At 37.8% G+C, this 27,893-nt stretch overlaps 1 protein-coding gene across 1 annotated transcript in view; it reads left to right on the forward strand.

Moving 5' to 3' along the window:
- Positions 1–16,140, forward strand: part of C17H12orf40 (chromosome 17 C12orf40 homolog) — a 33,284-nt gene extending 17,144 nt beyond the window's left edge. The window contains exons 5-7 of the mRNA XM_057791304.1: positions 131–657; positions 11,792–11,874; positions 15,741–16,140. Of these exons, the coding sequence (XP_057647287.1) occupies positions 131–657; positions 11,792–11,874; positions 15,741–16,115 (985 nt within the window). The 3' untranslated portion in view covers positions 16,116–16,140. The remainder of the gene's footprint in view (positions 1–130; positions 658–11,791; positions 11,875–15,740) is intronic.
- The last annotated feature ends 11,753 nt before the right edge of the window (positions 16,141–27,893 follow it).

Below are 27,893 nucleotides of genomic sequence, written 5' to 3' on the forward strand. Positions count from 1 at the left end.
ATTTAAAATGCATTTGTGAAAATGGTAGTCATTCTTCAGTAAACTCTTTGTAGTTTTCAATTTAAGCTAGTGTTTGTAAATGAAAATGATCAAACCTTTCCTGCTAAATATGGTTCTATTTATTCCAAAGTCCAGAAACTGGTGCTTTCCTTACTAAAAGATCTGTGATCATGGGTGAAGATTGTGGAAGCATGTGTGAACGAAGACAACCAGACTTTCCTATGGAAAAAACAGCGATGCAACAGATTTGGAGGAATGATGGGAAAGCATTCTCTAATTTTTTAGAACATGTGATCCCGCCAACTCCGAGACATCCATCATCCAATCACAACATGGACTCCTTTGCTAGTCCCAATATGATCAATTTACTAAGCAGAGATCAGCCGGGGAGAATGTCAGCCTTTCACAAGTGTGGCTCTGGTAGTTTGAATGACTCCTGTGTAGTTTTTTCTGATGAAAGCCATTACACTGGTAGGTTCATTAACAGGGATTTGACAGTTCCTCAGACAGCTTTTCATAGTCCTCCACTTAGTACAAGTTACTTAGGAACATGTCAATCAATGAAGCCCTATCAGAAGGAGTACAGCGATAGTGAAATAAATGAATTTAGAAGCTCTTTTGAGAAAGATTGTCACCTAACCAGCTGTGGAAGAAAAGGTTGGTATTGCACAATTAGTTTCTCTCTATATAAATATGTATTACCATGTTTCATTTAATTATACACATATAGTTGACTCTCCACATCCAAATGTTCTATATTTTTAGATTCAACTAACTATATAAAATCTAAGCTGTCTTGGCTGAACACATACAGACATTTTTATCATTATTCCATAATCAGTAGAGTATTTATGCTATTTACTAACATCATCTTCAGAGTTGGCGAGATGGCTTATTCCTGACCTGAGTTTAATCCTGGATCCCAAGGTCAAAGGAGAGAACTAACTCCTGAGCATTGTTCTCTGACTTCCACCCACACACTGCGTATGTGAACGCGTGCGCATGCACACACACACACAAACAACTTTCCATAGAGAGCATTCCATTGTATCAGATAGTCTAAGTCACCTGGAGGTGATATAAAGAATATGAGAGTATATGCATTATCTCAGCAGATTGAGCCATTTTATGCAAGATACTGGTGTGTCAAGGGATTTCAGTGGCTGTGGGGATAATGAGTAGTAGGGAAGGTTTAGAACCAATTCCTATCAGATACCATGGATAAATGTAAAGTACATATAATATATACATATATGTATATGTGTGTGTGTACAATATCTGTATATACAGTATATTTAATATGCTTAGAGGTGCATAAAGCCACAATTAGTATGTTTTATTTTATTATGGTGTGAAAGAATTGTCTGTATTTTGTCAATTATGTTTTAAATAAATGCTGATTGGCCAGTAGCCAGACAGGAAGTAGAGGCAGGGAAATGAGAACAGTAGTATTCTGGGAAGAAGGAAGCTCCCTCAGGAGTCCTGCCTCAACCACCTAGAAGCAAGATGTGACCTGCCCCACTGAAAAAAGGTACCGAGCCATGTGGCTAACATAGATAAGAATAATGGGTTGATATAAGTTACAAGAGTTAATAAAAAGCCTGAGCTAATGGGCCAATCAGTTTATAATCTTATGGAGACCTCTGTGTGATTTTCTTTGGGACTCATGTTACAGTATTATATTATGGACCACCAATTTCCCTCTGTGCATCCTTCTAATATGCTTTGAACTAAAAATGAAAATAAATGTTGCTAAATTTAATTCCTTGTTTTCTTTGAAGGAAAAATTGAAAGTAATAATGAAGAGAAAGCAGTGCAGAGAAATACCTGGGAATACCCATTGTGCTCTATGTAAGTTTTGACTTAAGATCTAGTATAATAAATGCATTCAAATGAACAAACAGAGCATGAGATGATAATGGTTTTGTTGGGTGGTGAGCAAACTGGTCTCAAAGAAGCCTTACTTTTTTCTTTTAACTATGTATAATAGCAACTTCTTAAGCCTATGGTGTTCACAGTTTCCAGCCTCTAAAACCTTAACTGATCTTTTAGTGTTAACCATCCACCATATATCTTCTAAATAGCAATTCATTGAGTAACAGAGATAGAAGTATCACATGGGTAGAATAGTTATTAGCACAAACAGCATATTGTCTCACTTGTTGCTTGTTTAGTATAGAATCAGCAGGGAGTATGAGAGTTCAGTGAGGCAGTATAAGCAAGACTATCCCCACTATGCAAGTTTGTGTTCTACATCCTTGCATGCTAGCACTCCCCTCCCACAGTCTCCCTATGTGTCAGATTAGATATGCTGAGGGTTGCTGTCCCTTATTTTATCATTCTTATGCTTTTTGTTACATGGAAACCATGATGTATTACCAGATCTAGCTTTCTACTGCTGGTGGTGTAAAACATATTTTGTGTCTAAGGGTTTTAATTGGATCAACAGACATGGTTTATTCCTTTGAGCTTTGAGGATACACTTGTTGGCTTTCCTACAAAATTATAGATAATGAGGGAAACATTATTTTAGCTCATAGTTCCTGAATAGTCCTGTTTTTCTTAGTAATAATAATTTAGTCAGATATTTATGAGTTAAAATTTACTTATTCATATTTTTATTGTAAAAGTGATTTCTTATGGAAATCTTTTTTGGGGGGTTGGGAGTTGAGATATGTTTTCTCTGTGTCACAGAGAGCTGTTCTGGAACTCACTTTGTAGACCAGGCTGGCCTCAAACTCATAGAGATCTGCCTACATCTGCCCCCTGAGTGCTGGGATTAAAGGTGTGTGTCACTACCTCCTGGCTTATGGAAATCTTTAAAGTATCCATTGATAAAAGAAATCAAACATGCTATTTTAATGGAATTGGTTTTATTAATTAAAACTTAGGTACATAATGTAGTTCTAAAATTGAGAAATTAAATTCCTTGTTTCTCAATTATCTGGAAGTTTATGAGTAAAACATTTTGTTTGACTTCGAGTTTTAAATTCAGCTTTTAAAAAGTGACTTAGGATGCGTAGCACTATGTTTCAAAAGAACAATAACAAAACAGAAAAAGAAAACAAGAACCTGATTCTGAATCTTGAGTGTAGATATAGATTCCTTGGAGTGATTATGTTATAATATAGATGTTTCAGGGCTGGAAATTTGACTCAGTATAATTTGGTACACAAACACTAGGACCTGAGCTTGATTCCTGCACTATGTAAAAGAGCTAGGTACATTGGTGCACACTGCTAATCCCAACACTGAGGAGTGAGGACCACAGGAGGATCTCTGGGGCCTGTTGACTGCTAGCTTTCCCCACTGATGCCTCCTTAAGAACAACACTTGAGGTTGAACTCTGGCATCCACATGTGCACACACATGTTGTGCACAATACTTATGTACATACACAAATATGCAAGTAAATAGAAAATATAGACATTTAACCTACATACTAAAATAAATGAGTATTTTGACATAGTACTCTCAAATCCATATTTTTAAGAAGATTCCCACATAATTCTGATTTGCATGTGCACACACATGCTTGTACACACACTTGTGTACATACATAATATGCAGGTACATAGAAAATATAGACATTTAACATACAATCATGTTTTTAAGAAGTTCTCACATAATTCTGATTTGAAACCAAAACTTAGAATAATAACTGTCAGAGGAAATATGCTTTAATACATTTTTTTAATTAATTCCTAGGGGTGATGTTCCTTTGAACGAATTACATCATAAGCAGTCATGTGATTTTGATCGTAATGAGGTAAAGCTTATTGTCACATTGTGTTTTTAGTTTGTGGTGTCATACATTATTATTTAGGTTACCTTGACTTAAGATATCTTTTATTTGTAAATTTATTTTTAAGTATACTCATATTCTCTTATACTAGAAAAGTTATGGCCTAAAGTTAGAAAATTATGTTATTCATTTGAGACAAATTAATGTAGATATATTTAAAATAGTTCTTACTGCACTATAAGATTTTATTTAAAAAATGCTTTGAGTTTGCAACTGAGTCAGGAACTGAACCATTAGCTTACACAATTTGATACTCTTAACTATACAAGTTTTCCTCAGTAAGTGTGCTCCTATTTTTATGTCAAATTGAAACAAGTTAAGAGTCATCTGAGAGGAGGGAGCCTCAATTGATAAAATGTCTCCATAAGATCCAGCTATAGAGCATTTTCTTAAGTATGATTGATAGGGGAGGGATCAGCCCATGGTGGGTGGTCCCATCCCTGAACTGGTGGTTCTGAATTCTATAAGAACAGAGGCTGAGCAAGCCATGATGAAGAAGTCAGTAAGCAGTACCAGTCCATGGCCTCTGCATCAGCTCCTGCCTACAGGTTCCTACCCTGATTGAGTTCCTGTCCTTACTTCATTTGATAATGAACAGTGATATGGAAGCATAAGCCAAAAAATCCACACACCCACACAAAACCCTTTCCTCCTCAGGTTGCTTTGGTCCTGGTGTTTTGTCACAGTAATAGTAACCCTAATAAAGGCATAATATACATGGGTTATTACAATTTTTTGTATCTGTTGAGGTTTGCTTTGTTACCTAGTATGTTGTCAGTTTTAGAGAAGGTTCCATGAGGTGCTGAGGAAAAGGTATATTCTTTTCTTGTTTGGATAGAATGTTCTATATATGTTGGTTAATTCCATTTGAGTCATAACATGTGTTAGTTCTCTTATTTCTCTGTTGACAGAGGTTTCTGTCTTGTGTGGTTCTGCAGCTGTTCAGCCCCAAAGAAATATACAAAGGTCTACTTTAATTATAAACTTGATTGACCTTTTAGCTCAGGCTTCTTATTAACTCTTATAACTTATATTAGCCCATAAAACTTGTTTGTGTCAGCCACATGGCTTACTACCTTTTTCGGCAAGGCAGTCACATTTTGCTTGCTCTGTGTCTGGTTCCTCTCCATTTGGGTGATGACTGAAGACTGACTCTTCCCAGAATTCTCCTGTTCTCATTGTCCCACCTCTACTTCCTGCCTGGTTGCCCCGCCTATATGTCCTGCCTGGCTACTGGCCAATCAGTGTTTATTTAAAATACAAATGGCAGGGTACAGACCATTGTCCCACAGCATTTCTCTTTAATTTTCTGTCTGATAGACCTGTCCAGTGGTGAGAGTGGAGTGTTGAAGTCTCCCATTATTAGGAGATTAATGTGTAATTTAAACTTTAGTAGTGTATTCTTTACATATGAGGGTACCCTTGTATTTGTTCAGTATTGAGATTTCCTCTTAATGGATTTTTCCTGTGACTAATATGAAATGTCCTTCTTTGTCTCTTTTGATTGAATTTAGTTTGAAGTCTCTTTTGTTAGATATTAGGATAGCTACACCATTTTGTTTCTTAGGTCCATTGGATTGGAAAATTGTTTCCCAGCCCTTTACTCTGAGGCAATGTCTGTCTTTGAGGTTGAGGTGTACTTTTTGTATGCAACAGAAAGACGGATTCTGTTTTTATATCCAATCTGTTAGCCTGTGTCTTTCTATAGGTGAGATGAGTTTGTTTATATTAAGGGATATTGATGACCAGTGATTGCTAGCTCCTGTTGTTTTAGTTTTCATTGCTGGTGATGTTAATTTGCATGCTTTTCCTTTCTTTGGAATTTGGTGCTGCGAGATTATCTATTGTCTGTGTTTTCATGGATGTAACTAACTTCCTTGGGTTGGAGTTTTCCGTCTAGTACTTCATGTAGAGCTAGCTGAGTTTATGGCTAGTTATTGGTTAAATCTGATTCTGTCATGGAATATCTTGTTTTGTCTTGTCTGCAGTGATTGAAAGTTTTGCTGGGTATAGTAGTCTGGGCTGGCATCTGTGGTCTCTTAATGTGTCCATAATGCTTTACCAGAATCGCCTGGCTTCATTGTTTCCATTGAGAAGTCTGGTGTCATTCTGATAGGTCTGCCTTTACGTGTTAGTTGGCCTTTTTCCTTTGCAGCTCTTAATTTTCATTCTTTATTCTGTATGTTTAGTGTTTTGATATTTTTGTGGTGAGGGAACTTTTTTTTGATTCAGTCTATTTAGTGTTCTGTAAGCTTCTTGTGTCTTCATAGGCATATCTTTCTTTAGGTTGAGAACGTTTTCTTCTATGTTTATGTTGAATATATTTTTTTGTGCTTTTGAGTTAGACTTCTTCTTCTTCTATCCCTATTATTCTTTGGTTTGGTCTTTTCATGGTGTCTCATATTTCCTGGATATTTTGTGTTAAACTTTTGTTAGATTTAATGTTTTCTTTGACCGATGAGTCTATTTCCTCTTATTGTATCTCCAGTGCTTGAGATTCTCTCTTTTATCTCTTCTATTCTGCTGTTTATGCTTGCATTTGTGGTTCTTGATCTTTTCCCCATATTTTCCATTTCCAGAATTCCCTCAATTTGTGTTTTCCTTATTGTCTCTATTTTGGTTTTCAAATCTTGAATTGTTTCTTTCTTCTGTTTGATTTCTTTTTCTTGGTTTTCTTTAAGAGATTTTTGATTTCTTCCAATTTTTGTTGGTCTATTCCTCCATTTCATTGAGGAAATTTTTTATTTCCTCTTTAAGGGCCCCAAGCAATCTCGTAAGTTATTTTTAGATCATTTTCTTCTGCTTAATCTATATTTTGTTGTTCAAGTCTTGCTGTTGTAAAGGACTTTTGTTCTGGATGGTTTTCAGTATACATTGAGTGGAACATGCTTGAGATTTTACTGGTTTAGCATTGGGAATACTGCATGTTACTTCTGCTCATGTCTAGAAATTAAATTCTTCATAATATCTACATAAAGTCTACATCAAATTCAAGACGTACTTAGAAATGTAATGTGGCTTCACATTCAAGAGGAAAGGGAGGCAGCTAGACAGTGTCTACTTTACTTATCTATAGCCCTGTGTCCCACCAAAAGACATAGAAAACACTTCTTTCAGTCCATGTTGACTGTCATTTAGTCTGTCATATAGGAAGCTAGAAAGGCAGCCTTTCTTTCAGTTCATGCAGCCTCTCATATAGTCTGTCCTATGGTCTGTCAGCTGTAAAATGCACCTCAGACACTCAGAAGGGGCACCTGTAGCCATTCTCCCATCAGATTTTATAAAAATACAGAGCAGAATAGAATAAACCCAGTTGTCCAATGTTTTTAGGTTCATAGAAATTAAGGAACATTGTGGTTTTTAAAAACAAGAAAGGAAACAAAAATCATTAGTTATTTAGAAAGTGATAAAATTACAGCCAACTGTGTGTTCCATAGATGATTTATAGTTCTAAGCTTTCATTATATTTTTTTCAAAGAAAAGTAGTACCTGATATCCCTAAAGATCAGAAGGGCAAAGCTAAGCCACTAGAGGTCAGGCAATGGTGGCACACACCTTTAATCCCAGGATTTAGGAGACAGAGACAAATGGATCTCTGTGAGTTCAAGGCCACTCTGGGCTATACAAGATCAATGCAGAAACGAATCCAGGTGGTGATAGCCCATACCTAATTCTAGTACTAGGGAGTCATATGCCTTTAATCCCAGCTCTCAAGGGAATATAAAATGGGAGGAGAGAGAGGCTTAGTCTGCTTAGTCTGTGGTCACCCAGCCTTTGGTGGGTAGAGGTTAAGACTTTTCTAGTGGCTTGATTGCTTTGCTTTTTTGTTTTTGGGGTTGAATACCAATATCTGTCTCTGGGGTTTTATTATTTATTCTACATCCCACCTTAAAAAAAAACCAAAAATGTATAGCATACTACATTCCCAAGGACTTTAATATCTTGAATTTGTTTAACAACATGCACCATAACAGTGTGATGTCTTGCCTTTTGTTAGTAATGCAATTCTTAGCAATTGCCTACTCTGCTCTCCATGTTTCTAATTTAGTTTAAGTTTAAATTTGAATTGGAGTTTAAATTTAGTTGAAAGTTCTATAAGATGAAATGGTGCTATTGGACGGATATGTGAAGAGTGGTATGAATACTTTGGATGGTATAACTTTGATTCTTTCCTCTAGATCCCAATGGAAAGAAGAGGAATGTGTCCTTTAAAAGGGAGGCCGATGTCTGCTGAGAGAGTCTGTGCGTGTAACCTTGTTTTAGAAAAGAAAGAAGTAGATATCAAAATTTAAAGGTTTTAAAGATTTTACCAGCAAGCAAATATTTAATAGATGTCTTAGAATAGACCACAGTACAATTGATTCCTTAAAATTGCTATTTCCTTTTTTAAAATAGTCATGATGAACACATAAAATATGAATTTACAATTTCACAGATAGTTTTATACTCAACTGTAGTTTGAGACAAAACAAACTGTATTTTAAAAAACATCCCCTACTGCATTTCCTACCATGCTCCCTAGAGGTCACTATTGTCCTGTTTTCTTTTATTTGTTTATTTATTTTTTGTTTGTTTTTGTTTTTGGTACAGTTTTCCTTTTTCACCATGTATTTGGAATTTGTGGCTTTTACAGATTAGTTTCTTCGGCTACCCAGCATTCTTTGCATCAACACACTCTAATTGATTCATACATCTTCTGGCAACAGATACTTGCTTACATTGTCCCCAATATTTTGTGCTTGGCTATTTTGACCATTCTTGACATTTCTGGAACACATATGAAAGTTCTTGGGTATATTTCTGGGAATAGAACCAACCACCTTTCACATGATGCATTACCTTTCTAAGGTGATGCAAACTTGTTTTCTAGATCTTACATGTCCACTTTAGCCTGCTATAGGCAGCAGGTAAAAGTCATATAGTCACCTGTGCTATGTCAATCTTCATCATTATTTAAACCTAATAACTTTTGGTAGTTTTAATATTTTACTTCTCTGCTTACTAATTAGATTACTTGGTCAACCATGTTCCATATTTTGCTTGTGTTACCTTTTGTTTTGCTTTTGGATATAAGATCTCACTGTAGTCCACCGTCACTCTGCCTCTGCCTCTCAACATCTGGAAAACAGTTGCTCGTGAGCATGCTATGCTGCCTAGTGCTGCATTTAAGATCCTTGCTTCTCATGAAGGACCATGTCTTTTCCTGGCTATATTTGCCATGCTCTATGTGGCTTTTATAAATTTTGTATACTATTTGTTTATAAGCTTGTGTATGCTAGTGTCTCATATCTGAGTAACTTTCTGTTCATGAAAGTTTTATAACTACTAGGCATGTCATAGGTTTGTGGTCCTAGAAGAGCTCTTCCTGTTATCTGGTCTGCTAGGATACTTAGAAACCTTTCTGAACTTTTACAATTTTTATTAATTTACTACTTTAAATTATCATGGAAATGGAGCCAGGTGTGGTGGTGTACACTTTTCATCCCAGCACTTGGGAGGCAGAGGGGGTGGATCTCTTTGGTTTGAGTTCAGCTTGGTCTGCACACACAGTGAGTTCAGAATAGCCAGAGCTATAAAGTGCGACCCCATCCCAAAAAAAAAAAACAAAAACAAAAAACAAAACAAAACAACAACAACAAAACCAAACCAATAAAAAACTCTTAAATTACCATCAAAATGAATGGGTTTTCTTATCAGACACTTTATAATATCTTAATTTTCCCCTTTTATTGTGGTTTCCCCTTCCTCTATTCATCCCAGTTTCCTCCCACATCTCCTTCCAGCTAGATCCATTATTTCTATCTCTCATTAGAAAACAAACAGGCTTCTAAGGGTTAATAATATAATATAATGAAATAAAATAGCATAACATAAAAACTAACACATTGGAATATGCCAGAACAAACAAGCAGAAGGAAGGAAGAGAGCTCATGTGAAGGCACAGAGACAGAGACCACTTGTTAGCACCCAGGACTCCACAAAAACGCTGGATTGGAAGACATAGGATCTATGCAAAAGACCCATAGGGTAGGATGATTGAAGAAAATAATATTTAAAAATAAAAGATAAAAATTATAATAAACTTTTAATAAAAAGGAAAGTCCCTGACATGACATCATGAGACAAGGAACCTCCAATAGTGCCTGTGAGTTCATTTTCTGGACATGCAGCCTGCCCTGAAGAGTAGTTTCCCCAGTGAGACTCCCTAGCCAAAAAACTAAATTCTATCCTCCACACTTATGGATATCCACTTCTTTCTCTGGGTTTAGTAATTTGTTCTTCTATCATTTTTTTAAGTTAGTTTTTACCTTAGTTATTTCTTCTACCTCATGGATTCTTAAATTTTACCACTTCAACATGTCCCAGAGTTCTTGAACATGTTGGTCACGTTCACTCTGATTTTTCTTTATATGTATTATAGTGTATTTTGTCTTAACTTGTCCTCCATCTTTGAAATTTTCTTTGTGTGGTTTTATCTGTTGATAATTCCCCTCTGTGCTATTTGATTTATTGGTTCTCTTATTTCCAAATTTTCTGTTAGGTTCTCTTTTTTTTTTTTCCTGGTATTTCCATTTTCTGGCTAAATTTTTCCTCTATTTATAATTTTGCTTCAAAATTACTGATTGTTTCATCTCCTTTGGTAAGTCTAAGTTTGTTTGCTTACTCGTTTATTTAGTCTGAGTCCTGATGAGTTGTTTTCAGTTTCTTCCTGCTGTTTAGGGGAAGCGGACTGCAGTAAAGATGCAGGGATCCAACAGCAGTCCAGTGTCAGCTTGAGCTAGAAACTATGTACTGCTCCTTATTCCTGAAATTTGGAGACAGGTGCACTAGAGTAGTCCTGAGGGAAAATTGAGTTTAGAGGTGGGTTTTTTTGTTTTGTTTTTTGTTTTGAGGAAATAATGGGGAAAGAAGAAAAAGAGAATAAAAAGTAAGAACAAGAAGGTAAGTGTAAGGGTACAATGTGTTGCCAAGTAGGTACAGAGAAAGGATAGACAGAGCAGTCTTTCCTGGAAGATACAAGTTGAAACACAACAAAGGAATAATCAAAGCACAAAAAGGTAAATATTAAACAGAAGAAATTTATAAAGTGCCATGAGCTGCATGACTTTAGGGGCTGACCTAACTGGGTAACTGAGAATGAAGAAATGGCAGACTCATTTTGAGAAAAGCCGGGCTGGGTGCATTCTGCACTCTATGGAGTACACGCCAACAGTAACTTGCAAAGCCAGCCTTTCTTTGAGACACCTGAATCAAGGAGGAAGGTTTTCATATGCAGCTGAACTAGGAGGCAGGTTTGTTTCATTTCAGTAGGAGGTTTCTGTGGGGGAGCAGTCTGAGGCTCTAAACATCAGGAAAAAAGATGCTGCTGTCAATACATTCTGTATACACTGTCAGTGCTGCACACAGGCCAAGGATGGTTTGCCATTTCTGTGAGTCTGAGACATTGGAGTCCTTGACATGGCTGTGCTTATGCCAACCACTCGCATTTACTGGGGACTTCACTCATTCCTTACACGTTCACTCAGGTATTTTGTGTATTGTTCCAATGGATGTGACACAGGTACACACAGGCTGGCAGGCCTTCCACACCTGCTCAGAGCCTCAGAGAGTTTCATTATGTAAAGGTGCTTAAATTACCAGAGGCAAGGAAGGCCTTCATTTTTGTCATCATGCCCTTCATATGTCATTATGGAGAGAATCCCTGGCACAGACAGGCTTGCTTCTTCCTTGCTGGTTCTGGGCTCACAGTGCCCGTGGACTTGCCAAACCTTATGAAGAAAATGCCGTAGATTACACTGCTAGGAATCAGATCAAGCCTCACTTTTTTTTCAGTTTTTCTTCATCAGAAATAATTGTCCTCATCAAAAATTTAAGTAAGCTTGGCACATCTTAAAGTGCTGTTTGTTATGTTGTGAAATTTAGATGTCTTCCACCTTGCTAGAGTGTGAGTAGTCCCATCTTTCATGAGTGGAAGCTTTATTTCAGATCTGGAGTCTTCGCAGAGCAGCCAGTCCGCCAGCTACTCTCCACGACTGATGGAGAGTACATTCAGCTCGAGTTCTGATTTGGTAAGCCCCTCCTTTTGTAATTATTAATTTTTGCTATATTAATTTCAAATTGTTTTTTCTCTTTTTACATTGAGAAAAAATGAGTCAATAGTGGAAATAAAAATTACATAAAAATGATTTTCAAAGTTAAAAACATTTTTAAAATATAACAATGTCAAAAAATGTAAACAAAAAGTAAAACCAAGTATTTGACAGAAGGAACATTGCCAAACTCTTTTTATGAGGCTACAGTTACCCTGATACCAAAACCACACCAAGACTCAACCAAGAAAGAAAATTACAAACCAGTTTATTGAGTAAAAAACTCAATAAAATACTGGCAAACCGAATCCATGAACACATCAAAAAAAAAAAAAAAATCACCTACCATCATCAAGTAGTGTTCATCCCAGAGATGCAGGGATGGTTAAACATATGAAAATCTATCAATGTAATCCACCATATAAATAAACTGAAAGAAAAAAATATATGATTGTCTCATTTGATAAAATCCAACACCCCTTCATGATAAAGGTCTTGGAGAAATCAGGGTTACAAGGAACGTATCTAAACATAATAAAGGCAATATTCAGCAAACCTACAGCCAACATCAAATTAAATGAAGGGAAACTCAAAGTGATTCCACTAAAATCAGGAACAAGACAAGGCTGTCTACTCTTTCCATATCTATTCAACATAGTTCTTGAAGTTCTAGCTATTGCAATAAGACAACAAAAGGAGATCAAGGGGATTCAAATTGGAAAGGAAGAAACCAAACTTTCGCTATCAACCTGCTTTCTTATAACCTCTGCCCCGGGGTGACCCCACCTAAAAGAGTGCTGCTCCTCACACCCCACCAGCCACATCTATCATTTATCAAAGAAAAACTGTATAAACTTGTCTACATGAAATCTGATGGGGGCATTCCCTTAATTAGTGAATGTTCCCTCTTTGAGATGGCTGCAGCTGTGTTGACTAGTAGCAAACAAACTTTTGAGCCTTTGGTGATAAGGACTCCTGATCTTGGTGGAAATTATTTTATCTTTTGAAAACATGTGAGACTTTGTGTTAGAGCACTTGCCCTCACTTCAGTCCCAACTGCCATAAACAAATGAAGTAGTTTTTCTCTCTCCTTCATCATTAGGATGCTGTGTTAGCTCCCTTCCCACCTATTCCGTAGCATGGAGAGAATGCTCTGTCATTCTCTCCTCTGTCCTCCCTACATGATGCTATGACAGCTCTATATGGGATCTTCTGCCACCCTGTGCCCTAAAGTGGCAATGATGTGCAAACCTTAGAATGGCACTTGTGCTGCTTCATGGCTTTAGCTCTGAGCCTTTTTTAAATGTCCTATTGAACAGTTCTTGGGTGGTTAAGAGAATCTCTACCCTTGTGAATTTTAAACTGAATCCTCTTCTAAGTTTTTCTGGTAATTCCCATATCATTAAGTACTTCAGTATATCTAAGTGTTAATTTCAGAAGCCTAGAAAAACAGTTAACCTCACTCTGCCTCCTCCTACTGTGGGACAATAAAATTGTAACCTGTAAAGATTTGTCACTTATATTGGTTTAATAAAATGCTGATTGGCCAGTAGCCAGGCAGGAAGTATACACAGGGCGACCAGAATAGGAGAATTCTGGGGAGAAAAGGCTCAGTCTGCAGTCATCACCCAGACTCAGAGGAAGCAAGATGAGAATGCCTCACTGATAAAGGCACCAAGCCACGTGGCTAACATAGATAAGGATTATGGGTTAATTTAAGATGTAAAGGTTAGTTAATAAGAAGCCTGAGCTAATAAGCCAACCAGTTTATAATTAATGTAGTTCTCTGGGTGTTTCTTTGGGACTAAATGACTGTGGGACCAGGAGGGACAGAATCCTCTGTCAACATCCTCCCGTAGTCATTCCTTCACCTGGTCAATTGAAAATTTACCTATTTCTCACCCTTTCTCACTAGAACCCAATTCTATGTCCTCACTAGTTTGTTTTTGAATGATTGTGGTTGTATTTTGTTTTTGCTTCAATTTAGGTAGCGAAGTTCACTGCTTTCTGAGAACACAAATGCAATCATGTTAACCGCCTTCAGTGGGCTCCTGTTTTACTAACCCATCTAAACTCTTTACAGCAGCTCCCAACTGCAAAAACTGGCTCCTTACTGCATTGAATATTCTCCTGATCTACACAGACTGCTTTTCCAGTTTCTTCTCTGTTTTGGTTTTATGAGGTTCTAACTGACAATTATTGGTCCTAATTCCTGAGCTATTGTGTAACACAAATTCTAGCCAGCCACTGGAGTTCTTATGTCTACTAGTGCTCAGACTAAAGGGCAATCCTGTCCCTGTGAATCCTCAGACTGCCCTGAACTTCTGTCTCCTTCTGCTTTATTTTCCTCTTTCTGTCCAGCCATATCACTTCTGTTTTCACCTCCCTAGTAATGGGATTAACTGCATGGGATCCCAAGTGCTGGGATCACCTTTGTGTGCTCACTGTTTCTCTTTTGGACAGAGTCAATCTTACGTAGCTCACGGTAGCCTTGAACTAACAGAGATCCATCTGTCTCTGTCTCCTGAGTGCTGGGATTAAAGGCATGTCCACCACTGCCTGGCCCCTATGGCTAACTAGTGCTTAGCTCTGCGCTCTGATCTTCAGGCAAGCTTTATAAACAAAATATCACTGTACAAATGGAGTCCTAATAGCACAGTCATTTCCTACACCTTTACCTTGCAGGGTGCTTCCTGCTTTCTTCACCGTTTCACACTGAGGTCTTTGACCCTTCCTTCATATATTTTGCTTCCTAGGTCTCATCTTAATTGTGTTCCAAGTGTCAGTATTTTTGCAGTGAGTTCTTCAGTGACTCCCTAGTCTAAATGAGACCTCATAGCTACGTTTACAAAGTGCTTCATTCTTTTTCTTCGTAATGCTTTTCTCAGTTTTTTCAGCTGTGTGGTCACTTGATTAATTTCATTTTCACCTACAGAATATGTCTAAGAAAGCAGTAGCTGTGTTCCTTCATATGCGTGCAGCTGTCACTCATGTTGATGAGATGAGATGCATAGGACCTGTTCTGTCCAGTGTAGCTTAACTGACTTCAGTGACTCCATGGGCTACTTCTGCTTCCTGGGTCCATCCACTGAGGTTTAGACCTAATTTTAGTTTTCTGTTATTCAAACAATGAATATCTGCTTCCAAGCTTGAATAATCAATATGTATTTTATTTTGTTTTTTTACCATGGGAGTGATAGAAATGCTAGCTTCACACGTTTTTGGCAAGCACTCTACTACTGAGCTACAATCCCAGCAAACAATACATTTTAATTACAATATCCATATGGTATTTTCATTAATCTTTATAAAATTTTTATAAAGTTGAGAAGTCAACAAAATTTGTTCCTTTATTTAACAGTTGCAGTATTTATTATAACCACTCAATTTTCAGTAATCTGATAGCTTCATTTTCTCCTTAAGTATCGTTCGTGGATGAACCTAATAGCAGTTATGTGACTGAAATACTTTGCTTAAGGAGCCAATGAGTTAACAAGATTAACTTCTTAGCTGCTCCTGGGAACATGTTTCTTCTCTGCCCTTCAGAAGAAGCTGAAGAGCGTTGTAGGATAGCGAGGCCTGTGACTGCAGTCCTGAGAAGGAGACAGAGAGTTCTCTTCTGCATTTGTACTGCAGTAGCAATTGCTGTCAGCCCTATCTATAAAACCATAGCTTTCTGGGAGCCGTGGGAGAGTCTTCAATTAACCTTTGATATCATGTCTGCTTTCATTTGTAACTTAACAAATTTTCTTTGGTTTTCAAAAAAAATTTTAGACTGTGAATTTAAAGACTGTTTTGAAATGACCGTTTTTAAAACTTACCATAGATTTCTTTCATTTTTTTAGGTATCTGAAGACGAAGATCAAATTCAGCCCCAAACTAAAGATTCACATGAGGAAGACACAGGAACAGCTGATGATTTTTGTCAAGAACAGGCGGTAGATCATTTAGGTGACGTAATTGTGGAAGACAATGCCAAAATTCGTAATTTTCACAAGTCTTCAGTGAAAAATAATACTGATACATTTCCAGAGTCTCAGTGCAATTCAGAACATAGCTCACAAAACAAAATCAGTAATAACTGTGTGCTTCGGGCTGGAAGATGTGATGTAGGGGTACAGACAGAAAAAGAGCTGGCTATAGGGGAAACAGCTGATGTTGCCATACAGTGTACCATAATCTCCCAATGTTCATGTAAAAGAGATACCTTTCCTTCATAAGACTGGCAGCTGCAGTGAAGATATCAGGACAGATACCACTGGAGGGCAGGAAACACTTACAGATAACTCATTCTAAAATCTCAGTTTAGGATGTGGTGTTTCATTCACCCTTGGAAGACAATAGGACATGTGTAGGTCTTCATTAATGTAGTAAGTAATCAGAAAATGAGGCTGAGCTTAAAAAGGAGTTTCTAAGTTCTGTTGTTTCCATGCAATTTCAATATTTCTGTTTTTAGTATTTTATGTAGGCATTTCTTTAATAGCCTTATTTGTAGAAATTCATATAAATATGCTGCCATTTTCAACATATATGTTGTCATTCTCATGTTTACTCAACCATATTTGGATTAAAAAATATATATAACTGCTTTATTTCTGTTGATAATTATTTTAAAACTTGATATAGTTAAGTCTTCCAACAAACATTCTCTTTAAGATGTTAAGATGGGTTCCCTGGGAACCTGTTAGCCATGCCAGCCATGTGATCTTCAGATCTTCATCTCCTCTTCTCCTCCAAATCCAGTCCCTCTCTGCACAGGAACTTTGCGCAGACCCCTGCTGCAGCTTCCCCATCCTCCCTGCCACCATCTTCAGAAGACAACACAGATCTCCTACGGTCCTCTTGTCCATACCCTCCTTTTGTCTCAACCTCCCCAGTCTCCAACTTCCTGAGGCACTCCCTGCGGAACCATGGGCCACACAGGCCAGGGAATCAGGTAGACAGTCTTCAGAACTCTATGCTCCTTCCTTTGCTCCAAATCCCATCCCCAGACTCATCCCCAGCTCTGTAGCAGACTATCAACTGTGGCTGCTCCTCTTTTGCCCCCATTTCTAGGAGACAAAGCAGATCCTAATGGTGGAACCTGCTTTCCTCCTTCCAGGGACATTCTCTGCCTTGTCTCCCCAAGCCAATCTCTATCTCTGTCAGTTCCCAATACTGAGAACATTCGAACTGGGGATCACCCACACAGTGGGCACGGTTATCAGGATCTCAGAAGCATTCCCTACTAGACAACCCATGGCCACCACACTTTACTAAGAACCAGAAAGGGCAAGGGCAACAGGAACTAAGGAACAAAATACCAAAGAAGACAGGATATCAGCACCTAGAATTCCAATCACCCCAAACCCAGTTGCCTAGACACCAGCATAAAAACACAAGCAATAACAGTTAGGACAGTATGTCTCCACCAAAGTCCAGCAACCCTACTACATTAAGCCCTGAGAAATGCAATATATTTGAAGCACAGACAAGGACTTCAAATAGTCTTTATGAATATATCAGAAGTCTTCATAGAAGACATTATTAAAGAAATACATACATTAAAGAAATTTATGAAAACACACACAAAATAAAAAGAAATAGTGGAATGAAATGAAAAAAAAAACAATTCAAGACTAGTAAGTAGAAATAGAATTAATAGTAAGTAGAAATAGAATCAATAAAGAAAACACAAAGTGAGTGAAAACTTGAAAAATTTACACAAACCTTAGAGGTCAACCTCACCAACAGAGTATAAGAGGTGGAAGAGAAATCTCAGTCATTGAAAACAAGATAAATGTATACCTCAGTCAAAGTAAATGTTAAATCTTTAAAAAATATATCCAGCACAGAAATGTATACCTCAGCAAAAGAAAATGTTAAATCTAAAAAAGCCCAGGCACAAAACATCCAGGAAATCTGGGACACTTTTTAAAGACCAAACCTATGGATATTAGAAACAGATGAAGGAGAAGAAACCCATGTCAGAGGCACAGAAAATATTTTCCACAAAATCATAGAAGAAAATTTCCCCAATGTAAAAGGAAAGGTGCCTACCAGGGTAGAAGAAGCATACAGAACACTAAATAGACTGGACCAGAGAAGAAAGTCCCCATGGCACCCAGTAATCAAAACAACAAGTATACAGAACAAAGAGAATATTAAAAACCTCAAGGGCAAAAGACCAAGGAATACATAAAAGCAGACCAAACACCTGACCTCTCAATGGAGATTCTAAAAGCAAGAAGGACCTGGTAAGATGTTCTAAGAGACCACAAATGTCAATTCAGACTACAATACCCACAAAAGCCTTCAATCAAAATAGATGGAGGAGAGAGAGAGAGATTCCATATTAAAACCAACTTTAAGCAGTATCTCTCTACAAATTCAGCCCTACAGAAAGCACTAAAAGGAAAACTTCAACCTGAAGAGGCTAATCACAGCCAAGAAAACATAAGGAATAAATAGTATCAGACCCAACAAATCAAAAGGGGGAGGAGACCCATATCACGACATCAAAATAATGGAAATTAACAAACACTGCCCATAGATAATTCTCAACATCAGTGGTCTCAATTCCGCAATAAAAAGACATGGACTAACAATGTGGTTGTGAAAACAGAATCCATCCTGCTGCATCCAAGTAACACCTTAATCAAGGGTAGATATCACCTCAGCATTAAAAGATTGAAAAAGATATTCCAAGCAAATGGACTTAAGCAATCAGTGTAACCATTTTAATGTTTGACAAAATAGACTTCAAATAATATAATCAAAATGGATAGGGAAGGTCACTACATACTCATCAAAGGAAAAATCCACTAAAAGGATATTGCTACTTTCAACATCTATGAACCAAACACAAGGGTACTCAAGTTCACAAAAGAAATACTACTATAGTTTAAACCACTTAATGGTTGTCTACATTAGTCATAAACTGATCAGCCTAGTAGATCAGGCTTTTTAAAATTAATTTTTACATCTTAAAGTAGCTCATTATTCTTGTCTATGTTAGCCACGTGGCTTGGTACCTTTTTTAGCAAGGTAGTCACATCTTGCTTGCTTTGTGGCTGGGTCACAATTGTAGAATGAGCTTTCCTCTTCCCCAAATTCTCCTGTTCTTATCCTCCTGCCTCTAATTCCTGCCTGGCTGTTTGGCTATAATTCCTGCTTGGCTACCAGCCAATTGGCATTTTATTAAACAAGTACAAGAAACAAATATTTGCAGGGTAAAACCATTGTCCCACAGCAAATGACCCTCACACAATGATAGTGGGTGGTTTCAAAATATTCCACTCTCACCCATAGACAGATCATTCAGATAAAAACTATACTGGAGCTAACAAATCATAAATGGATCTAACAGATATTTACAGAAAATTTCACACAAACACGAAAGAATATACCTTTTTCTCAACAGCTCATGGAACTTTCTCCAAAATTGACCATATAGTTGGACACTAAGCAACTCTTCAACAGATGAAGAAATTGAAAGAACATGATTCCTATCAGACCACCATGGATTAAAACTAAATATCAACAATAACAGAAACAATAGGAAGTTCACAAACTCATGGATGCAAAGAAGATCATTACCAAATGTGTCAAGACAGAAATTTTAAAAATCAATAAAAAATTCTTAGACTTGAATGAAAATGAAAAACAACATACTCATGGGACATAACAAAAGGGATTCTAAGAGGCACATTTGTAGCACTGTCTATGTAAAAATATTGAAGAGATTTCATACTAGTAACTTGACGGTATATCTGAAAATTCTAGAACAAAAATAAATTACACACAAAAGGAGTAGGTGGCAATAATTTATCAAATTTAGGATTGAAATCAATAAAAGAGAAACCAAAAGTCAATGAAACAAAAAATTGGTTCTTTAAGAAAATCAATACAATTGACAAGCCCTTAGCCAAATTACTAAAAGACAGAGAAAGAATATTTAACAAAATTAGAAAAAGGGGAGTGGCATAACAACAGACACCGAGGAAAGCCAGAGAACCATAAGGGCATACTAGAAAATCCGTACTCCATCACACTGGAAAATCTAAAAGAAATGGATATTTTCTTCATATATACCACCTACCAAAGGCAGCCAATGAGGTAAAAGCATAAATGACACAGTCTAGGTTATTCAAGATGATAAAGCCTTAAAATCAAATACAGTTAATAAGAGAAAAAAGAGAGTGTCTGTGTGTGTGTGTGTGTGTGTGCATGTGCGTGTGTGTGCACCCCATGACGTGTGTGGAGGTCAGGGGACAACTTGTGGGAACTGCTTTCTTCTACCATGTGTGTCCTGGGGATCAAATTATGTTAGCAGTTTCAGGGGCAGGAACCTTCACTCACTGTGCTGTCTTGCTAGTCCCACTATTATTTATTTTTATTTCTCGATTGGTTGTTTGAGACATGCTTTTTCTGTGTAGCCCTGGGCTGTCCTGAAACTCACTCTGTAGACCAGGCTGGTCTTGTACTCACAGAGATCTGCCTGCCTCTGCCTCCCGAGTACAGGGTTTAAAGGCATGCGCCACCACTGCCCAGAGTCACATATTTTAAGAGCTAATTCTGTTGGCTGCTACTGTTTTTAAATCACTGACCATGTGTATGAACAACATTTGTCAATCATCTTTTGTTTTATTTTTTTAAATTACCATTGTGAGATGACAGGTGAATACATACAATGTATGTATAAACAACTTAGCTAAAAAAAACATGTAGGGACACTTAAAATTTAAAGGATTAATGAGTTCAATCATCCTTTTCCTGATACAACTATGTTCTATTAGATATTATTAATCAGGGTCCTCTAGAATAACAGAACCCATAGAATGAATCTCTCCTTATACATACAAAAGGGAATAACTATTATTTATTAGTTATTATTTATTAGAATAACCGATGGGCTGTGGTCCAGCTAATCTAACAATGCTGCCCGTGAAGAAGGTACATGAATCCAGTAGCTGTTAAGTTCACAAGGCTTGTTGTCTTAGCTGGTCTTCAGTATATGCTGGACTCTTGAATAAGAATGGACTTGCTAGTGAGAGCAAGAACAAGCAGGCAAGGAGCAAGAGCTTCCTTCTTCCATGTCCTTGTCCTTTACATAGGCTGCCAGCAGAAGGTGTGGCCCAGATTAGAGGTGGGTCTTCTCGTCTCAGATCTGGATTAAAGGTGTGTCTTTCCACCTCAGATACAGACTAGAAGTAGATCTTCCCACTTCAACTTAATGAAGCAAAAATCTCTTACAGGTGTGCCCAGCTGTCTTTGGGTTTTAGTTAATTCCAGGTACATCCAAATTGACAATGAAAATAGTCATCACATATTGTTAGTGGGTTATGCTTAAAATTTCTCAATTAAAAATTCTCTTTAATTGACCATGAAGAAGTACTTTATTTTTAAGCCAGGTTATAAGTCACCAAGCAGCTTGTACTTGGAAATCACTGCCCAACTTTACAGAAAGTGACTCTTTCAAATTTACTAAATGTCGTTTCTTAAATTATTAATAATGGCTGTAAGTGATAATTTATTTGTTCAATACCCTCAAAGGTGGAATCTTGCTGAATATGTCACAGTCTAGCAGTCTTTTCTAAACTTTGTAGCTAGATGTACTTTGCATTCTCAAATGACCTTGACACAGAGTAAATTTGAAACACAAGCTATGGAATAGTCAGTAAATACATTTCTAGTTCAATCATATTTCCTGTCATTAAATAAAGATATTTTATTGTACTCAGATAAAGCCTTCTTGAAGTCTTTAACTTCAAAATATCTTATTAAAGTCCTTATAAATCATAAAAAGTCTCTTTACTTCCAAATATCATGTCACTGTGTGAGAAAAAAATGCCCACAGGAATCACTTTTCATAGAATTCTGTTTGAGGAGCGTAAGCGAATCTAGTCTTGTGGATTGCAGGAGTGACCATGCTACCCCAGTGCTCTCGGTGTGCACTGTAGTGCAGGACTGTGCTGTGTTGCCTCTGCCGAAAGATAAAATCATTCTCTTCCTGTGAAATCTGGGTGGAAACCTAGAGAATGTGGCATCGTGACAATCCAAGTGTAGCCTTATAAGCGTCTTTCTTTTTCTTTGATTTCCACTCCAATTGTCATGCCTAAGCTTGGGCAAACAATTGGAAAGATTAGAGACAATATTCCCTACAGTAACCACTAACTAGCTGACAAATACCCTGTTACGAAGCTCTAGAAACTCATTCAAGTTGTTGCTCAGGGTTTGGTGGCCTGAATGAGAATGACCTCATGGACTCATAGTTTTGAACCCTTAGTCCCCTGTTGGTGGGACTATTTAGGAAGGACTGGGTGTGGCCTTATTGGAGGAGGTTTGTCACCAGGGTGGACTTTGAGGTTTTGCAAGTCTCATGTCATTTCAAGCTAGCTCTCTCATTGTTTGAAATGGGATAGACATGTCACCTTCCAAAAAAGTTATCAAAATAACAGGAAATAGATTTCCATTTTAACTAAATATATTACACATTTTCAATATTTTTCTTTTTTGGTCTGTGCTTTGATTTTGGAGGGACATTTGTAAATAAATTTATAAATTTATCTATTCAGAAAATACAATGATTTCCATTTTTAGGTCATTTTTTCTCTTCTCTGATGACAATAATTTACATGAGAAACTCTGACTTGTTATGTACAAACTACAGTTTAATCTTTTCACATAATATGTATAATCTTTTCATGAAGATTTATAATCTTAAATGTACTTTAAATTTTCTTATATTATTTATTGGGGGTGGAGGTCAGAGGATAACTTCAGGAGAGGTTATTTCCTCCCACCAGCTGGGCTCCTGGGATGCAATTCAGGTTGTGGGGCTTGGGGACAAGTGCCTCTTCCCCTCAGCCGTCTTCCTGGCCCAGCAAGTGAACTTTCCACTTTGTAGAAAACACTAACAGATCATTGCAGGTTTGCTTAAAATTTGCATTTTCGTCTATAAATGATTGTTTTTAGTATGCCTTCCTTGTTTCATTAAATTTAGTTCTGTATTATTTAATCACCCAATGGGACTGGGCCTTTATCTTTTTAACTTATAGAAGGAAGAGTTTATTAAGCTCCAGTTAATTATACTTCCAGAGGGTTCAGAGTTCATTACCATCATAGAGTTCATTACCATCATAGAGTTCATTACCATCATAGAGCTCATTACCATCATAGAGTTCATTACCATCATAGAGCACTGCAGGAGTCAGGTAGACATGGTGCTGTGATCATCATGGAGAAGAAGCTCAATGTCACATTCTGTCTTCAAAGGCACAAGCTGAACTAATGAACATCAGTGGGTCTTCTGTATGTGAGATAAGGCCGTATGGAAATCAACTGGAGTGACAACCCAGGTACAGAGACTCACGATGTGCTGGGTCAGAACCTCTGCAGGAAGCAGTGTCTGAGTGGGCACTCCTGTGCTGTAACTGGACAAGTATCTTACCTGGAAAACTGCGAAGGAAAACCCTCCAGGGACCCGGTTATAATGAACCCCCTCCTCTGATCTCCAGAAAGTCTGAGTTTCATTTGTGCGTAGCATACTAGCTATATATCTTATATAGCCCTTCATGCTTCTGACAGAGAGCAGACAGCAGAGCAGCCCCTTTCACATGGACCACTGTCAGGAGAAGCTGTTTACCAAAGCCCAGCTGCAACCAACCTCAGCCTTCAATTGTCCACATTTGAGGAGGGAAATTCACAGTCCCGTTCAATCATCTATCTAGTTTTGTGGGGGGGAGGAGAGGAGGGATGAGAGGCACTTGTGGGAACAATCTAGTCATGGTTCAGTAGTACACACACGCACACTAGAGGACTGAGACCTGATCATTGCCCATACCCCTGTACCCTTTATACCATTTCATTAAAGGATATGCACTGGATTTTCTTTTACCTGGTACATCACATTTGTTAAACAAAGCAAAACAAGACTCCTCCCCAAATAAACCTTAGAAGGCACTAGGCATGTTGGCTAATAAAAAAATTGTGTGTGTGTGTGTGTGTGTGTGTGTGTGTGCTGTAAAGGAGGGAGCCCACAGTTTCCCTTTGGAGCCAGATTTTTCCTCCTTTTTATTCTCTCTGCTTGCCTGCCCCACCTATCCTTACTCTAGCTATTGGTCATTCAGCTCTTCATTAGACCAATCAGGTGCCTTAGGCAGGCAAGATGAAATAGATGCAACATATCTTCACATAATTAAACACATATCCTTACATTATCTCCATAGAAAAACAAATGTAACATATTTGCATCAAATAATATTCCACAACAGAGACACCTATCATGCATTTGACTTTATATTCAATATAGCTTTCCAAAATATATTTTACTTAAATTACATGTTAGTATATACATGTGATATACTAAAAGGCAAGCAATAACAACAAAACAATCTAAAGTCAGAGTCAGAGCAGCCATTAGAACCAGACTCCAATAAGTTAGAGACATTGGAATGGCAAAATTCAGAATTTAAAACATATATGATTAATATGCAAGAGCCATGATGGAAACAGTAGACAAACTGATAGTAGTTAGTGCATGAGCACAGATGGAAATTCTGAGAACATCTTACATGATGGCATTTAAGACTACCACCCTGGAAGGGAAGAACATCTTTGGTGGACACAATAGCAAACTGGACACAGGGCATATAAGGATCTCTGAGCTAGAGACTTCCAAAGAAGACGAAAAATGGAAAAGGGTTGAGGAAGCAGGACAGAATATCTGGGAGTTGTGGAACAAGTACAGAAAGTTTAAAACATCAGTAATAGGAAGCCCATAAGTAGAAGAAAGAAAAAACAAGACATTTTTGAAGAAATAATGACTTGGAATTTTCTAATGTCCCAAACCAAGCCATCAATTCAGATAATACAGAGAACAGCAAGCAGGACAAACACAAAACAGGAACAACCCTCCCTGCATTCCAGCACATCATATTCTAACTAGCACACCCACAGAAAGAGCTGAAGGAAGAGTCATCTAATTATATCGGAACAAAGACTTCTCAGAAACCATAAAAGCCTACAAAAAATGGAGGGAGGTTTAGTTGGTTAAAAAAATGCCAACATAGACTTCTGCACCGTGAGATGCTGCCCTTCCAAACTGAATGAGAAATCTTTTCTCAGACAGAACACATCAGGAACTCTATTGCCAGTTTCCTTGCTACCCCCACATAGCTAACAGACAGTCTTACATAAGGAAAATTACATAGATCAGAAACCCAGAAGTACAAAAAGAAAGTCGAAGCCAGTTATGGAGCAAGTGGAATGCAGATATTTTCATTTTGTTTTTCTAGACTTTTCTCACAAGTAAATTTGTTCGAAATAATGATACCTGGCTAGAGACATGACCCATTGTTTAATACCCCTTGTTGTTTTTACAGAGGACCCAGATTTGAGTACGAGTGCTCATAAGGCAATCCAGTCCCATCCAGGGAATGCCACAGAGGGGGTCTTGAGATGTGGTTCTGCGGTTATGGGCACTTCCCGGCCTTCCAGAGCATCTGTGTTCAGACCCAGCACTCTCATAAGCAGCTCACACACACCCGTAACTGCAGCTCCACAGGAACCCCATGCCTTCTTCTGACCTCGGCAGGCATCGCCACTCACATGTACATGCAAACACACACACATAGACAAGTAATTAAAAAATAAAACTGTAAAATAAAAAAAAGCTCATTTAAAAATAAAGAAAAGTTAAAATTAAGAAAGAAAGATGCCGGATGTAGTGGTGCACGCCTTTAATCCCAGCACTCAGGAGGCAGAAGCAGGCCGACCTCCGAGTTCAAGGCCAGCATGGTAAAGTGAGTTTCAGGACAGCCAGGGTTATGCAGAGAAACCCTGTCTTGTAAAACCAAGAAAAAGAAAAGAAAAGAAAAGAGAGAGAAAGGAAGAAAAGAAGGAAGGAAGGAAAGAAGGAAGGGAGGGAGGGAGGGAGGGAGGGAGGGAGGGAGGGAGGGAGGGAGGAGAGACCATGTAAACAGTAAACACTACAGCCTGGCTGGGCTCATTCCAGGGAGTGCCCATTACAACAGTAAATCTGGGTTCTTCTGTGGGGTGCAATTATTGGTCATTTTAGGTCTCAACTAAAATCCTCATGCTTTTACATTTGCCACTACATTGTAATTTGTATCTAGTTCTCGTGGCCCTACTCGAGGATGTAGCTGCAACATTTTTCAAGTGAAGGTAGTCATAAGATTTCTTCCTTTCCTTTTTTTCTTCTTTCTTTCTTTCTTTCTTTCTTTCTTTCTTTCTTTCTTTCTTTCTTTCTTTCTTTTCTTTCTCTCTCTCTCTCTCTCTCTTCCTTCCTTCCTTCCATTCTATCATCTATCTATCTATCTATCTATCTATCTATCTATCTATCTATCTATCTATCTTTCTTTCTATCTATCTATCTATCTATCTATCTATCTATCTATCTATCTATCTATCTATCTATCTATCATCTATCTATCTATCATCTAATCTATCTCTATCTATGCATATATCTCTATCTATCTAATATCTCTCTCTTTCTATTGTGAAGCTCCTTGTTTAAAAAAAAGTGACATAGGTCAGTGGCAGAAATGACACCACTATAACCTGACTTGGGTCCATATTCTGTTCTGTAACTTGTGGTTTTCAATAGAAATATCACCCATGGCTGAGCAATCTCCTTACTCAGAAAACAGCATTTTTTTTTTATGCAGGACTTTTGTGAGTACAGATACCATGGATATCGAGTAATAGTGCATAAGTATGCTGTTGTAGAATGGAAATGTAGAATACACTGAGGCTCACTCCCAAAGTGACTTTTCTTATTTTAATTGTGACACAAGGGTGTGTTGCCTTTTTTATAATGGCACAAAAACAAATGTCCTTACAGCATATTGTATGTAAATAGCTGTGGTTGAGTCCCCCACCTTTGCTCCTCCCCAACCACACTCATCCCATTCTCCCTTGCACTCATCTGTGTCCAGCACTGGGGACACTCTCGTGCCACAGGTATTCCGTTATCTTTTCTACCACGCTCCATTAAAGACTCTTTTCCCTAAGTTGTGAGTTCCTTTTAATTTTCCCGGCTTTTTGCTTCATAACTACATCATCCCTGTGTATATATAAAACAATTATAAGCTAGGATCCACATATGAGAGAGCATTCAGTATTTGTTTTTCTGGCCTTGATTACCTGATGTCATACAATATTGTTCAGTTCTATTCATTCCCTAGCAAATCTCATAGCATCATTCTTCTCTGTGGTTGAATATAAGTCTGTCATGTCTATATGCCACACTTTCTTTGTCCATGCATCTGTTTATGCGCCTCTAGGTGATTTCATGCCATTTCTTCTATGAAAAAGCAACAATAATCACGCAAGAATGTGAAATGTTTCTGCGGTAAGATTTGGACTTTAGCTGTACTCCCAGGAGTAATGTGTCAGGCCCAGATGGTAGTCCTGATTCTAGCATTTTGAGAGGTCTCGACACTGATCTCCACAGTGTTTCATCAGCTTACACTTGCAGCAATGAATAAGGTTCCTGATTTCTCTGTATCCTCTCTAGCATTGGTTGGCATTGTTGTCTTGATGGTAGCCGATCTAACAGGGGGGAGACGGACTCTGAAAGCACTTTTAACCTGCATTTCCTTGGTGACTAAGGATGCTGAAATGGTGTTTTAAGACTGTTTACTGAGCCTGAGCCTGGGAGTCAGAGGCAGGCAGATCTCTGTGAGTTCAAGGCCAACCTGGTCTAGTTCCAGGACTGCCAAGGTTACACAGATAAACCCTGTCTTGAAAAACCAAAACTAAACCAACAACAAATATAAACAAACAAAAAACCCCAAAGAATGTTTACTGGTCATTTGTTTGTTTTTTCCTTTGGAGAACTGTCTGTTCAGTGTTGGCCCATTTATTGACTGGCATTTGGATTTGTTTATTTTTCACAGTGGGCTTTATATTATCTAGATATTAATCCCTCTTATAAAGTAGAGTTGACAAAGATTTTCTCCCATCATCTCACCCATCTGTTCACTCTGGTGACA

The sequence above is a fragment of the Chionomys nivalis genome, chromosome 17 (genome assembly GCF_950005125.1).
Source record: "Chionomys nivalis chromosome 17, mChiNiv1.1, whole genome shotgun sequence".
Classification (NCBI taxonomy): Eukaryota; Metazoa; Chordata; class Mammalia; order Rodentia; family Cricetidae; genus Chionomys; species Chionomys nivalis.